Genomic DNA, 16,755 nt, shown 5'->3' on the forward strand with positions numbered 1-16,755 from the left:
ATTTAGCATGTAATATTTACCCTTGTTTGTTAATGTTCATATTAATTATAAATTAGTTATTAATATTTACTTTTGTTTTATGCATTAATAAAATTGTGAATTATCCCAAACAGCCTGTGAAAAACAGCATATGAAAATGTTTTCTGGAGGATCATGTGACACTATTAAAGATGTTAAAATAAATTTGTTAATTTATAGCTAATTATAGGAAACTGGTTTTGGTCATTTTTTTATTGAAATACTATTTCACAAAATTACTCTTTTTACTGTATTTTTATTTCAATAAATGCAGCGTTGGTGAAGATTTTATGTGATTCTTTAAAAAACAAACATTTATTATATACACTGCCATTCAAAGGTTTGGGATCAGTAAGATTTTTAATATTTTTTAAGAAGACTTTTTTATATGATCAAAATACAGAAAAAAGTAATATAATGAAAATTCAGCTTTGCATCACAGGAATAACGTCTATTTTAAAGTATATTGAAATAGACAACCACAATTTTAAATTGCAATAATATTTCACAATATTACTGTTTATTCTGTATTTTTAATCAAATAAATGCAGCCTTGATGAGCAGAAAAACATCTTTAAAAAACAAACAATCTTACTGATCCCAACAAAATGATGCTAAAAATTCAGCTTTGCATCACAGGAATAAATTCTATTTCAAAGTATATTGAAATAAAAAGCCACTATTTTAAATTGCAATAATATTTCACAATATTACTGTTTATTCTGTATTTTTAATCAAATAAATGCAGCCTTGATGAGCAGAAAAACATCTTTAAAAAACAAAAAATCTTACTGATCCCAACAAAATGATGCTAAAAATTCAGCTTCGCATCACAGGAATAAATTCTATTTCAAAGTATATTGAAATAAAAAGCCACAATTTTAAATTGCAATAATATTTCACAATATTACTGTTTATTCTGTATTTTTAATCAAATAAATGCAGCCTTGATGAGCAGAAAAGCATCTTTAAAAAACAATAAAAATCTGATCCCAACAAAATGATGCTGAAAAGTCAGTTTTGCATCACAGGAATAAATTCTGTTTTAAAGCATATTAAAATAGAAACCACAATTTTAAATTGCAATAATATTTTACATTATTACTGTTTATTTTATTTTTAATCAAATAAATGCAGCCTTGATGAGCAGAAAAGCATCTTTAAAAAACATAAAAAATCTGATCCCAACAAAATGATGATGAAAATTCAGCTTTGCATCACAGGAATAAATTCTATTTTAAAGTATATTGAAATAAAAAGCCACTATTTTAAATTGCAATAATATTTCGCAATATTACTGTTTATTTTATTTTTAATCAAATAAATGCAGCCTTGATGAGCAAAAAAGCATCTTTAAAAAACATAAAAAATCTGATCCCAACAAAATGATGCTGAGAATTCAGCTTTGCATCACATGAATAAATTCTATTTTAAAGTATATTAAAATAGAAACCACTATTTTAAATTACAATAATACTTCACAATATTACTGTTTATTTTGTATTTTTAACATAAAAGGTTATTATTGATATTTATGAAGTCAAACTTTCTCGCCCTTTAGCGGAGCCGCTGTGTTTGCCAGATGCGATCCATCACGCTGACTCATCCCGCTGTTTCCTGTTGGTGTCGGAAGAAGTCAGCTGGTCAGACGCTCGGCGGAATTGTTCAGCACGTGGTGGGGAGCTCGCCGTGGTACATTCCCAAACCGTACGGGACCTGCTGGCCCTTCGAATCACACAGTGAGTTGGAAACTCTAGAACTGTTGTTCCAAAATGTCTGTAGGCTTGCATTCTAAATTCCAAAGTTCAAAATTTTAAATTCCAATGTTCTAAAATCTACCTTGATTATCTTGTGACTTGTATCTGAGGATTCCATATTAGATAGATAGATAGATAGATCCTTCTGATAAAGTAGATAAATACTTCTGACCATTACATCAGGCAACTCACAGACATGCTGAATTAGGTTACTTCTGCTGCCAACACAACATTTTCTATTGAGACCTTTGCTGCGTTTTCAACTCTGCTCACTTTTTATTCACTCTTGTCGAGTCCTCTAGAATTTGACTCTAAAACAGAATCAGGGCACCATGGGAAATGCCTTTAAAAGTCACACAGTGCTGCCCAGTTCACGACCTGCAGTAAAAGGACTGAAGATGTGTGAGTTCCTCACAGAAACAGACAGAAAGGCCAGAACATTCAGAGCCAAAGACCAGACACAGACTTGATGAAAGTTCACAAGGACACCAAAAAACGTGTCTCTATAATGTGACAAAGTGTCTTATTAGAATACTGAATGTGTGAAACCAATACAGACATAGAGCAAAAACTACCTTACTTCTAATTTTCTAGTTTTAAAGGACTAGTTCATCCAAAAATAAACATTTGCTGAAAATGTAGTCACTCTCAGGTCATCATGAAAACAGATTTGGAGAAGTGTGTCATTACATCACTTGCTCACCAATGGATCCTATGCAGTGAATGGGTGCCGTCAGAAGGAGAGTCTAAACAACAGATAAAAACATCACAATAATCCACACCACTCCAGTCCATCAGTTAATGTCTTATGAAGTGAAAAGATGTTTGTTAGAGAGAGTTTGTTAGAAACAAATTTATCATTTGTTTCAGAAGTTCTTACCTCCAAACTGCCAAAATTTCTGGCCAAAATTCATAATGATTTCTTCAGTGAAAAAGTCTGTCCCCTATTTTCTCAAAATAAAATCCACCCACATATTTGTTTAAAACTGTTTTAGACCTTGTTTGCTTGTAAACAGTGCTTGATCTGTGCATATTTCTCTTGTGATTCAGACAAGACAACGCAATATTATGAATAGAGGACTCACATTTTAGCCATAAATAACAGTTTGATAAATGAGTTTCTCACAAACACAGCTTTTTGGCTTCACAAGATGTTAACTGATGGACTGTAGTGGTGTGGACTACTTGTGGATTATTTGTGACCCTGGACCACAAAACCAGTCTTAAGTCGCTGGGGTATGTTTGTAGCAATAGCTAAAAATACATTGCATGGGTCAAAATTATTGATTTTTCTTTATGCCAAAAATCATTAGGAAATTAAGTAAACATCATGTTCCATGAAGATTTTTTGTAAAATTCCTACTGTAAATGTATCAAAATGTAATTTTTGATTAGTAATATGCATTGTTAAGAACCTAATTTGGACAACTTTAAAGGTGATTTTCTCAGTATTTTGATTTTTTTGCACCCTTATATTCCAGATTTTCAAATAGATGTATCTCGGCCAAATATTGTCCTATCCTAACAAACTATACATCAATAGAAAGCTTATTTGTTGTGCTTTCATATGATGTATATATCTCAGTTTTGTAAAATTTAACCTTATGACTGGTTTTGTGGTCCAGGGTCACATTTTATCAGCTGTTTGGACTCTGATTCTGACGGCACCCATTCACATTCATTGGTGAGCAATGATGTAATGCTACATTTTTCCCATTTTGTTTTGATGAAGAAACACACTCATATACGTCTTGGATGGCCTGAGGACGAGTAGATTTTCAGCGAACTATTCCTTCAAGCATAAACCCACTTAATTTTTATGCATTTCCATAAAACTGCAATGCACAGATTTAGATTCGGCATGTAATTCATGCTCCTAATGAAAATGTCTACCTTTTCACTTGAGAAAACAATATTATGAAAAGAGGATTTAGTCATAAATAACAGTTTGATAAATGAGTTTCTCACAAACACAGCTTTTTGGCTTCACAAGATGTTAACTGGTGGACTGGAGTGGTGTGGACTACTTGTGGATTATTTTATCAGCTGTTTGGACTCTGATTCTGACGGCACCCATTCACATTCATTGGTGAGCAATGATGTAATGCTACATTTCTCCCATTTTGTTTTGATGAAGAAACAAACTCATATACGTCTTGGATGGCCTGAGGACGAGTAGATTTTCAGCGAACTATTCCTTCAAGCATAAACTCACTTAATTTTGATGCATTTCCAGGAAACTAAAGTTATCTAAAGTCATATCAGTTCAGAAGCAAAATGTTCTGACATTTCTACTAGAAAAGACAAAAAAATATATATATTTATATTTTTTGCAGTGCATGGCCTTAGATTCGGCATGTAATGTAATTCATCCACATAATGAAAATTTCTACCTTGTTTGTTGTTTTCATCTTTTCTCTCTCTTGTTGTTTGGTGGTACATGGAGCACCTTGTCTCTGTGCACCAGGAGCGAGGAGATCCGCTAATAGCTTATTTTGTTTTCTATAATGAAGCCACATGTTTGCGTTCAGAGATCGAGCCAGTGTTCACCCTTGGTCTGAATGAGCTCCTCATCTCCCAGAGCTGAGAAATGAACTGCACAAGTTTTTACGACTCTGCCGAGCATGTCAACTGTAAATCCTGCTTTGTTTTCGGAGTTCATGTCCGTGAAATAATCGGTATTTATTACTTTAGCTTGGACAGAAATCCTGACCACCAAGTCTCACATATTGTGATTCTCCAGTCAAATCTTATATAAAATACAATCCGGATTGTTTCAAAGCAGCTTCTCAGTAATGAGCAGTACTAATGTTGCAAAATTAATCAGTTATAAAAATTATTGTATTTTCTGAGCGCTGCTATGTTGAATGAGTTACAGCTTTGCTGCAAGACAGTTTTATATCATGGTAAATGATTTCAAATTGACAGCCTCGTGAACGTCATATTAAAAAATAGCTCATTTGGACATGATTGGACTAAATGGGAAGTCCTGTCTGGCGATCGTTATCGTTATTATTCATCTGCGATGCGCAAAATGCGCAGAACCTAAATTGCACAGTTGATATTCACAATTACAACTTAATTATGACCGATTTGCTTCCCCCTGATTCTTTAATTGACTTTTCCAACTCAGGGAATCATTACCCACTGATAATAATGACATTGTGGAGGTGTTCATGTGTGCTAATCTCGTAAAAACGATCATCCTAGCGTGGCCTGAAGGCAGCATTAGCTCTGATGTAGACCTGATATTATGCTGATAGTCAGTCGTCTGCAGATGAATTAACTCTTGTGGTGCTGCTTCCCTTTTCCATCATACTTTAGTCTGAAAATTATAATTCTGACATTTACTAATTTATTGTTTCTAAATACACTACCAGTCAAAAGTTTTTGAACAGTAAGATTTTGTATGTTTTTTAACAAAGTCTATTCTGTTCACCAAACCTGCATTTATTTGATCGAAAGTGCAGCAAAAACATTAAAATTCTGAAATATTTTAGTATTTAAAATAACTGTTTTCTATTTGAATATATTTTAAAATGTAATTTATTCCTGTGTTTTTAAAGCTAAATTTTTAGCCTCATCATTCCAGTCACATGATCCTTCAGAAATCATTCTAATATTCTGATTCTCTGCTCAAAAAACATTTGTTATTATTATTATTATTATTATTATTATTATTATTATTATTATTATTATGTTGAAAACAGCTGAGTAGAATTTATTCAGGTTTCTTTGATGAATAGAAAGTTCGGAAGAACAGCATTTATCTGAAATAGAAATATTTTGTAACATTATAAATGTCTTTATCGTCACTTTTGAACAACTTAAACTCATCAACAAGGGTTCATTTCTATAATTTCTTTCCCAAAAATGATAGTGACTCCAAGCTTTTGAATGGAATAGTGTATAATGTTACAAAAGCTTTTGATTTCTTATAAATGCTGATCTTTGGATCTTTCTGTTCACCAAAGAATCCTGAAAAAAAAATGTACCTAACTGTTTTAAATATTGATCATATTAATAAATGTTTCTTGAACAGCAAATCAGCATATTAGAGATTTCTGAAGGATCATGTGACACTGAAGACTGGAGTAATGATGCTGAAAATTCAGCTTTGATCACAGGAATAAATTACATTTTAAAATATATTTAAATATAAAACAGTTATTTTGAATTTTAAAATTTTAAATTTTTTTCTGTATTTTAGATCAAAGAAATGCAGGTTTGGTGATCAGAAGACTTCTTTAAAAACATAAAAAATCTTACTGTTCAAAAACTTTTGACTGGTAGTGAAATCTTGATGTTTACTCATTGTTATGTTATGTTTATGATTTAGTAGAATAGTTATGTATTTATTTTAATGTTTTCAAGTGTTTTTAATAATTAAACATGATTTAGATTTATTTTTATCCATGCATTTATTTGACAGTATTTTAAAGTATTTATGTGAAGAGTTCATTTGCAAAAACAGATCACTTTTAAACATTTTCAAAAATCATGTTTTTTCATTGTGCATTCCAATTCATCTCAATCAAACTGCAGTTGGGTTATTTTGATATAAAGTAAAAATAACAACAAAAAATACAGCAAACTAACACAATAAAACAATACATTTTAATTCTTATTTATTTACGTCTTTGAATGATTAATCTAAAAGTAAAGCATGTCCCTTTCACACTAGTTTGTATAAAAGCATTCCAGGATGCACCTCATGTTGCTGGAATCTAGACAAAGAAGGAGCTCAGAAACATTTTTGTGTGTGTGTGCTGCGTATGTTTATTATGTATATATAAATGCACACATTTTATAAATTATGTAAATATATACATGTAAATACATATTTATAAAATATGCGATATGTATGTGTCTTTATATATACATAATAAATAAACACAGTACTCGCACATATATTATGTACACAATAACTTTTATTTTGGATGTGATTATTCACGATTAATCGTTGCCCAGCACTAATTTTGAATTCGCTTTTATTTTATCTTTTAATTTTTGAAAATTTTACTTTAACTCTTGGTGATTTTATGTGCTTTTGTCATTTTTTTTTCCCTGTGTTTTTTATTTCTTTATTTATATTTTATTTTAGTTTTATGTATTTCCAGTTAGTATTTTTATATATATATATATATATATATATATATATATATATATATATATTTTTTTTTTTTTTTTTTTTTTTTTTTTTACATTTTTATTAAGTTATTAAAAAATAAAAGTAAAGCATGTCCCTTCCACACTACACTCTTAAAAATAAAGGTGCTTTGAAGGGTTCTTCAAGCGATGTCATAGAAGAACCATTTTTGGTTCCACAAAGAACAGTTCATTCAAAGGTTCTTTAAAGAACCATCTCTTTCTTACATTTTTATAATCTGAAGAACCTTCTTTCGCACAAAGAACCTTTTGTGAAACAGAAAGGTTCTTCAGATGTTAAAGGTTCTTTATGGAACCATTTAGACAAAAAAGGTTCTTCTATGGCATTGTGAAGCACCTTTACAGTATTTTTAAGAGTGTAGTTAGTACAAAAGCATTCCAGGATGCACGTCATGTTGCTGGAATCTGGACAAAGAAGGAGCTCATATATAAGAGTTTGAATTTGTTTTGCTCAACACATTATCACTGTACATTCACTCAGTGTTTTCATGACTTTGAAATGAGAAAATGTGGAAACTAGAAAAATAAGTAGTGTCCAAAATACGTTTACAGGTGTGAACACACTCTCACACACTGTGGTGTTACACATCTGCTGAAACACAGCTGTGGAAATACGTTACACTCCAGGAGGGAGGAGACGCCAGTTCTATGTGTTTATGTGTGTTTATCTATGTGTGTGTGTGTGTGTGTGTGTGTGTTTCCTGTCTTCTGTTCCACACCCATCATTAATTTGAGGGTAGAGCTTCCACTGACCAGAGTGAGTGAGAACGAGAGAGAGAGACAGAACGAGTGTTGGAGGAAGTGTGTTTTCTATCTCTTAACCTGCTCCAGATGGACCACATACCCCAAACACACACACACACACACAAATGGTCTTATGTAAGAACACACAAGCGAACAGACCACTTTTTATTGTTTCTTTTCTGGCGCAAAGAGTCGTATTTTTTGTCCCTCTCATTCCCTCCTCAATTTTTCTCTTTCGTTTGTAGTTTTCACAGATGTGAGATGTTGGCTTCAGCTGGTTAGATCATGTGTGTGTGTGTGTGTGTGTGTGTGTGTGTGTGTGTGTGTGTGTGTGCAATAGGTCTTTCAAAGGCTGTGGTGTTACTACCGGTGGTCCGGGCGGGACAGTCACGCTGGGACCTGTGATGATCACACCCTCCCTCTTTATCTGTGAATGCAAAAATCATGCAGTTAAATAATGATTATAACAGAGAAAATGTTTGACAGTCAAACTGAATGATTTACTTGGTATTTATTGCCCTTTGTTAGAATATGCGTACATAAATTATATGGAAATTAGTGTATTAAGCTGAACATCTTAATGTAAAACAGTGGGTTGGATTCACAAAACATTCTTGAGAATTAAGTTCCTTTTAGCTGCCAGTTTCTTCTGTTTTTTAACTTAAGAAAAAAGGACATGTTGTATTCATGTAAATAATACTAAATAAATAATAAAAAATTTGTTAAAGTTAGGATAAACTCCAATTTGTTTTAAATCCCCAAAGTTAAAGAAAATGTATTTAATTTAATTTTAAAGAAAGAGAGAAAAAAATCTCTCTCTCTCTCTCTCTCTCTCTCTCTCTCTCTCTCTCTATTCATATATATATTATTTATTTATTTATTTATTGTTATTTTAAAGACAATATTTTAAAACTTTTAGATTTTATATAATATTTATATATTTAATATTTTAATATTTGAGAAAATATTTGAGAATTTTTTTTCAAATCTGAACATTCTTAAGAATAGTTTTCTAAGGGTGATTTTCATAATTCTTTAGTATTGTGTGCTTTTAATTCATTGTAAAATATTTTGAAAGGTTTTATTTTAATGTTTACATGTTTGTTTAATTTATTTTTATCATAGTAATTATTTTTAGTTAGTCGTTTTAGTGCTTCAACTTTCGATTAATCATGATTAATTGTTGGCCAGCACTAATTATTTTTATTTTTTTTATGTTTTCATGTTTGTTTGTTTATTTTGTTTTAATTTTTGGTAACTTTTTGTGCTTTTTTCATTTTTATTTTTATTTTTACTTATTTCCAGTTAGTAATTTTAAATTTTAGTTGACAAAGCAATATTTTACATTTTTGTTTTGTATATTTTGTTTAAAGTGTGTTTTAAAATTATGGTAACACTTTACAATAAGGTGTCATTTGTTAACATTAGTTAACATATTAACTACCAGGAACAATACATTTATTACATTTATTCATGTATTAATCTTGTTAAGGTTAGTTAATAAAAATACAGTTGTTCATTGTTTGCTCGTGTTAGTTTACAGTGCATTAACTAATGCTAACAAACACATCTTGTGATTTTCATAATGCATTAGTAAATGCTGAAACTGAAAGTAACTAAGATTGATAAATGATGTAGATGTATTGTACATTCTTAGTTCATGTAGTTTATTGTAAATTGTTAAAGTGTTACCAAAGGTTTTAGTTAAGTATAATAACCCTGATCTAAAATATCAACGACAACAATGGAAATAAGTCTTGTTACTTTATTGTGCCACCCTTGAAAAAGAAGTGTAATGCAGCTATATTTCCACTTTTTATGTCTAATGAAACTCAGACTCAATCTCATTTCAAATGATGTATCAAATTATCCAATACATTTTTGCAGGAATTCCTGGAAAATATCATTGAGCCACTGTCACTGGCATGACTTTATTCTGGTATTTTTGCACTGGGGGCCTATTTGGTCCCGGTTTCCATCACCGTTTTCATGTTTCGTTTGAAGGCAAATGAAACTTCAAAATGATCAGCGTCCCGTCGGGTTCAATAACGCGTCGTTAAGGCGCACATTCCCGTCGGCTGCTGCTTTATTAGGGTTATTGAATATAACTTTGCATAAAACACTGAGAGTGCATTCTCATAGGAAACTGAGAAAGGAAAAATCATAGGAAAGTCGACATCTCTTTAAAATCTCAGTCGCTGCTCCTGGATGCTAATGAGATTAAATGGAGAGCGAAAACAATAGTTGAGCCTGGAGTGATAATTCCGCCATCATTTATTCATGTCACTCTGAATCTGTGGAAAACAAAAATAATGTTTTTTGATTCTCTTTTTTAAATGAGCTATTTCTTTTAGGCCCCAAAACAGCTCTGGGGTCTCTTTTGTGATGATGTTGTCTGTGTTTGTGTGTGTTGCAGGGAGCGCGGCGTGTGGTTGGGTTTGAGCGATCAGTATTCTCCCCGTGTCCTGCGATGGGTGGACGGATCGGAGGTCCGGACGGGCGAGGAGGGCACGAGGGACCGGTCCACGCTGCAGCCTGGAAAAGTTTGCGTGTCACTGGACGGCAGCGGGCAGCCCAGCTCACACTCCTGCAACGCCAAACGAGCTTTTGCCTGCCAGTTCACACGCCAAGGTAAACTACATCATACACACCTCTGAAAACTATAGCTGCATCCCAGTTTGCATGCTATATAGTATGCATCATTTAAATTGGTGCATACTAAATTAAAAAAAGCTTGCATGTACACTAATTTCAGTGGATTTGCTGTGTTCATGCATGCATTTTTTTATTTCAACTTTGTACAACTTGCAAAATGGAAGAAGAATGACATTTGCACTAGTTCTTAATCATATATATATATATATATATATATATATATATATATATATATATATATATATATATATACCCCCATACATGTAGCTCTGCAAAATTCTACAGTTGCATCTTAGTATGTGGTATGTACTACGGGTAACACTTTACAATACAGGTGCACAAATATGCATTAATTCATGCTTAATGCACAGATAATCACGAGTTAATGTATAATTCATGAAGAACTAAACCATTTATTAATGATTACTACATCAGCAACAGTGTAGTATTAATAATAACTGCATACTATGTAGTATGCAACAGTAAATTGGTGCATCCCAAATGTAAAAATCTGCATTGTTTTAGTGGATTTTATGTGGATCTGTGCATGCTTTTTGAGAGAATATTTCCAACAAGCCTGCTAAACTAATCAATTATAAAATTCAGCCTTAAATGCTGCTAAATTCATACATTATAAAACTAATTTAGCTGTAAAGCAGCTCTACAAAAAATATAGTTTCATAATTTAGCTCAATTTAATTCAGTTTAGCTCAATAACAGTGTTCATCAGCTGTGAAACAGACTTTTTCTAAAAAAAAGTCTGATTATCCAGCTCAATTCAGTTTTGTTTAAATGAAAAACAAAAAGCACCTTTTAAACTAACCGGCAAAAAATGCTTTTCTTAGATTTGTTTTTAGAAAATGTTTAAATAATTTTAAAATCACGAAGGATTTTCTAGACTAATAAAAATTATTGTCTTGATTTCAGAGAAAATACTCAGAATTAAGTGCCAATAGGGTAAGAAAAATAATCTTATTTTCAGTTTAAAATAAGATTTTTTTTTTTTGCTTACCCCAGATTATTTTCCTTCTAAATAAAAACTCGCTTAATTTTGACTTGGTTTTTTTTTTCTGAAAACAAGAAAATACATTTTACTTGTCTAGAAAATCCTTCTTGATTTAAGAACTTTTAGATATTTTGGCTGGAAACAAGACAAAAGAGCATTTTTTGCAGAGTAGATATGACACAGGCACTCTTTAGTGTGTGTGCATTGGGATGCAGCATGTATGTCTCATTATCACTGAACAACTTATAATAAATAATAAACTATAAAACCAGTTCTTCATGCTGTAGTCTGTTTGGTCAGGGGAGCTGACCTGCTCCAATCATGTTAGTCAAAGCACACAAGTAAAGTTCAGATTGACTCAGAATGATGTAAATCATATTTGATTTGAATTTCCACTGGAAATGACCTCACAGTGACCGCTGCTGCTGCTTTGAAGCTCTGTACTATTTCAGTACAGCAAATTCACCAGATGAGATGAAATCCAAATGTTAAGTTCCCAAAAAACACTTTTGATTTGAAACGGCTGAGATGTTATGTCACGCCACACCGTTATTCCCTTTGCACCCAGTTGAGCTTAATTCACTTATTATTCTCTCCCTGATGTGCTGTGCAACTTTTTCGTTTCATTATTCAAAGTAGGATGTATTGAACGCCTCAGAATGGTGATGCATAGAAGCTCAAAACACGCACAGCAGCTCAAACAGCAGTCAAACTGCTCAAGCCGATTCAATCAGTAACGCCGCAGGTGTGTGTTTGTGTGCTCAGCTTTACATATTGAGAAAACTGATTCATGTGATAACGGGTGCTGATGGGACAGACGTGTTTGGAGTCTGAATGCACACAGGACACCCTTTAAATTGCATTATGATGCCTGATGAACAGCAGGAGATGAACATCTGTGTTTGTCTGCAGTGCGTGTTCCTGATGCCGGCGTGTATACGGTGGGCACCGCTGTGTTTCATACCCACAGTCCTTTGAGCAGTCCCCCGGTGGCACACCCCTCTGTGCCCAACACACCCGCCAGGACCGTCGAGGTAAACACACACAAAAACAACTCCTCCACAAATAGTATAGAAAAGAGGTTACTGAGTTTTTTTGCATGTATTAGTACCAGGAGAAATTCTAGGAATTCAATCAGATTATGTAGGGTTTTTTTTAATGTACTGTTGTAAGAAGCCTATTTGTGCATTGTTTGTATCTTTTCGTGTAAAATTCAAACAATCTATCAATTAGTAAATATACTTTATTTGTATTTATACCATGAAAGATCTTAGAAATTTTATCAAAAATCAAAAATCCATACATTTTTTTAAATTAACTTTATTGTATTTTATTTGTATTTTCATCAGGACAAAGTCTAGGTTAATCGAATTAAAATGAAATAAATAAATACATAGGCTACCAGTCAAAAGTTTCTGAACAGTTTTTTAATGTTTTCTCTTCTGCTCACCAAGCCTGCATTTATTTGATTCAAAGCACAGCAAAATTCTGAAATATTTTTACTATTTAAAATAACTTTTTTATATTTGGATATATTATAAAATGTAATTTATTTCTGTGATCTCAAAGCTGAATTTTTAGCATCATTACTCCAGTCACATGATCCTCCAGAAATCATTCTAATATTTGCTGCTCAAAAAAACATTCATTATTATTATTATGTTGAAAACAGCTGAGTAGAATCTTTTCAGGTTTCTTTGATGAATAGAAAGTTAGGAAGAACAGTGTTTATCTGTTATCTATTTTTATAATTTCTTTCCCAAAATAAAAAATATTTGATATATTATACTGACTCCAAGCTTTTGAATGGTATAGTGTATAATGTTACAAATGTTTTTATGTAAGCTAAATGCTGATCTTTGGATCTTTCTATTCATCAAAGAATCCTAAAAAGTGTACTCAACCGTTTTAATAATAATAATAAATTAAAAATGTTTCTTGAGCAGCAAATCAGCACATCCAATTACTGTAGGTGCTTTTGGCTATTATTAACAAATCATACCTGAGTCCAAGGCTGTCAGCTTTGACTGAGTGGGTATCTATTAATTTCATTAATCCTGATAACAGCAGATCAATATGTTTCATTTGCAGGCATTACTGTTTATGTATATGTGATTTTGATTTCTTTCGTTTCTATACAGAAATGCATACCAGCTTGGACAGACATTGCGGTGATTAATGTATGATCTGCGCTGTGATTTGGTTGAGTGATATTGTCTTGTTTACCTGTGTGTGTCTGTCTATGTGTGTGTGTGTGTGCAGCTGCTGCTGTTCCCAGGACTGAGTTTTCTGAGCGCAGGACGTCTGTCGTCTCTGGAGCTGATCACACAGTCTCTGAGCGCAAACACTCAGCTGCGCTTTCAGGTGTACCGACCGCACTGCCAGAGATTCACACACAAGCTGCTGCCAGGTACAACACACACACATTGGCTTGATCTAAATGAGGACGTACTGTACACTTGTGCATAGTCTCTTCTGCTCAGCAGGGCTGCATTTATTTGATTAAAAATACAGTAAAAACAGTCATATTGTGAAATATTTTTGCAATTTAAAAAAAAAAAAACGTTTTCTATGTGAATATATTGTAAAATGTAATTTAGTCCTGTGATGTAAAGCTGAATTTTCAGCATCATTACTCCAGTCTTCAGTGTCACATGATCCTTCAGAAATCATTCTAATATGCTGGTTTGCTGCTAAAGAAATATTTCTGATTATTATCATTGCTGAAAGACAGACACTTGATTCATATTCATGAGCCAAATGAACCTGAATACGTTCCAGAAGGTCTGTGGATGAGAAACGAAAAGGACATGTAGTTACTGGGACAGATAGTGGCTGTTCTGTTGGCTTTGACTGATAACGGCACAGAGAGAGTCATCAAGGTCAACAGACACCTTCCCGTCTGAGCCGTTACCCAAAAGCCTCTGCTGCTTCCTCCTGATCAATACGACATGAGCAGAGACAGAAGAATGACAAACATCAATCGATCCAACACAAAGAGATAAGCGGCGCTGGCACTACAAAAAAGACCAAGCTTTAGGGGAACAAGAGATAGTATTATTTATATTTATTTATTTATTGTGTCTATATATAATGCTACTAATACGTTGGTCAATCTTTTATATTTTAGACTGCAAACTCCAAATGTTTAGTTCACATCCAGAATAAAAAGTCTTCCAGATGTTCATGTCTTTCTTTCTTCAGTCAAAAAAGAAATTACGTTGTTTTTTTTTTGAGGAAAACATTCCAGAATTTTTAACAGGTTGAAGGCAGTTTCTATGCAGCTTTTAAGAGCTCTACAGCTGAGGAATAAGGGTCTTGTCTAGCAAATGATAGGTCATTTTCATACTTTTTAACCACAAATGCTCATCTTGCTCTAGCTGGACTTCATGCATTACATAATAACGCTGGAAAGGTCACGCATGATGTAGGCGAAAGTACCGACCCAAACGTTGTGCAAAAAAGTAACCGTGCATATCACAGAGCTAGTGCAATATGAGCATTTGTGGTCAAAAAGTATAGAAATTGTTTTATTTTTTTTAGAAAATGACCGATTGTTTCGCTAGATCAGACTAATATTCCTCGGCTGGGATCACTTAGAGCCCTTTGAAGCTGCATTGAAACTGCAACTTGGACCTTCAATTTGTTTGCCACCATTGAAGTCCACTATAGTGAGGGAACAAATGATTTGATCCCCTGCTGATTTTGTATGTTTGCCCACTGACAAAGAAATTATCTATTTTTATAAAAACATGGTTTATTTGAACAGTGAGAGACAGAATAACAAAAAAAAAAAATCCAGGAAAACGCATTTCAGAAAAGTTATAAATTGATATGCGTTTCAATTAGTGAAAAAGTATTTGATCCCATATCAATCAGCAATATTTCTGGCTCCCAGGTGTCTTTACAGGTAACAAACTGAGATTTGGAGCCCTATCTTAAAGGGAGTGCTCCTAATCTCAGCTTGTTACCTGTATAAAAGACACCTGTCCACAGAAGCAATCAATCAGATTCCAAACTCTCCATCTTGGCCAACACCAAAGAGCTGTCCAAGGATGTCAGGGACAAGATTGTAGACCTACACAAGGCTGGAATGGGCTACAAGACCATCGCCAAGCAGCTTAGTAAGAAGGTGACAACAGTTGGTGCGATTATTCGCAAATGGAAAAACACAAAATAACTGTCAATCTCCCTCGGTCTGGAGCTCCACGCAAGATCTCACCTCGTGGAGTTTCAACGATCATAAGAACGGTGAGGGATCAGCTCAGAACTACACTGGAAGATCTTGTCAATGATCTCAAGGCAGCTGGGACCATAGTCACCAAGAAAACAATTGGTAACACACTACGCCGTGAAGGACTGAAGTCCCACGCTCAAGAAAGCACATGTACAGGCCCCTCTGAAGTTTGCCAATGAACATCTGAATGATTCAGAGAAGAACTGGGTGAAAGTGTTGTGGTCAGATGAGACCAAAATCAAGCTCTTTGGCATCAACCCAACTCGTCATGTTTGGAGGAAGAGGAATGCTGCCTATGACCCCAAGAACACCATCCCCACCGTCAAACATGGAGGTGGAAACATTATGCTTTGGGGGAGTTTTTCTGCTAAGGGGACAGTAGGGGTGTGCAAAGCAGCCGGTATTTTTTTATCTGTATTCGTATTTGTTGAGGGGGGAAAAGTATTTGTATTCGTATTTGTATTAGAGTATAATTCAAAATAGCCGTAAAAATAATGAGTGACGGGAAGCTATGCTAAAGTTAACTAGCCTATAGCCTACATCTTGCTGTCTGAAAAAGACAGAGTAACTTAAACGTACCATATAAGGGGCCGGTCACATGTCGCACTTAACGCGTGGAAAACGCTGGGCGCGCCGCTTTTCTCCTCCTTTCCGAAGCGCTCTGCAGCTTGGATTGCGCTCTCGTGGCGTCTGCCGTTGCTAAGCAACCATGACCTGCGCTCATGCTGCGCTCTCCACGAAGACGCGGAAGTTTCAGCAAACGATAAATGGATTTCCAAATCTAAAAATCACTTGCAGTAGCTCTGCTACTTAAATCTGTTATCCCTGTAACAGCGATGATCAGCTGTTTCTCCATCTTGGCTAAGCTTTTAATGTTTTTCATGAAAGGAAGGAGCTGATTCGTTGGTTCCTGTCACATGACCCGCGGTGCGCATACTGAAAAGTTGACATGAAAAAACGCGCCTGGAAAAAACGAGCGCGTCGCAGCCGCGTCGCTTCCTTTGTGCGCGCGCATACCGCGCGTCTACATTTGAAATAACGAACTTGAGCGCACAAAAGATGCTACATGTGAATGGCCCCTAATGGAATAATCTCTGGATCAAACTCCGCTTCCCGAAAGTTAAGGTACAAAAATCTATTCAACAAAAATAGTGATGCAGTGAAGCCTT

At 34.0% G+C, this 16,755-nt stretch overlaps 1 protein-coding gene across 1 annotated transcript in view; it reads left to right on the top strand.

Annotated features, from left to right (window-relative positions):
• The window catches only part of pkd1a (polycystic kidney disease 1a), a 116,059-nt gene that overhangs the window by 42,224 nt on the left and 57,080 nt on the right, over positions 1–16,755 (top strand). The window contains exons 8-11 of the mRNA XM_073842544.1: positions 1,580–1,757; positions 10,105–10,319; positions 12,262–12,383; positions 13,612–13,759. Of these exons, the coding sequence (XP_073698645.1) occupies positions 1,580–1,757; positions 10,105–10,319; positions 12,262–12,383; positions 13,612–13,759 (663 nt within the window). The remainder of the gene's footprint in view (positions 1–1,579; positions 1,758–10,104; positions 10,320–12,261; positions 12,384–13,611; positions 13,760–16,755) is intronic.

Source organism: Garra rufa, chromosome 6 (genome assembly GCF_049309525.1).
Source record: "Garra rufa chromosome 6, GarRuf1.0, whole genome shotgun sequence".
Taxonomy (NCBI): Eukaryota; Metazoa; Chordata; class Actinopteri; order Cypriniformes; family Cyprinidae; genus Garra; species Garra rufa.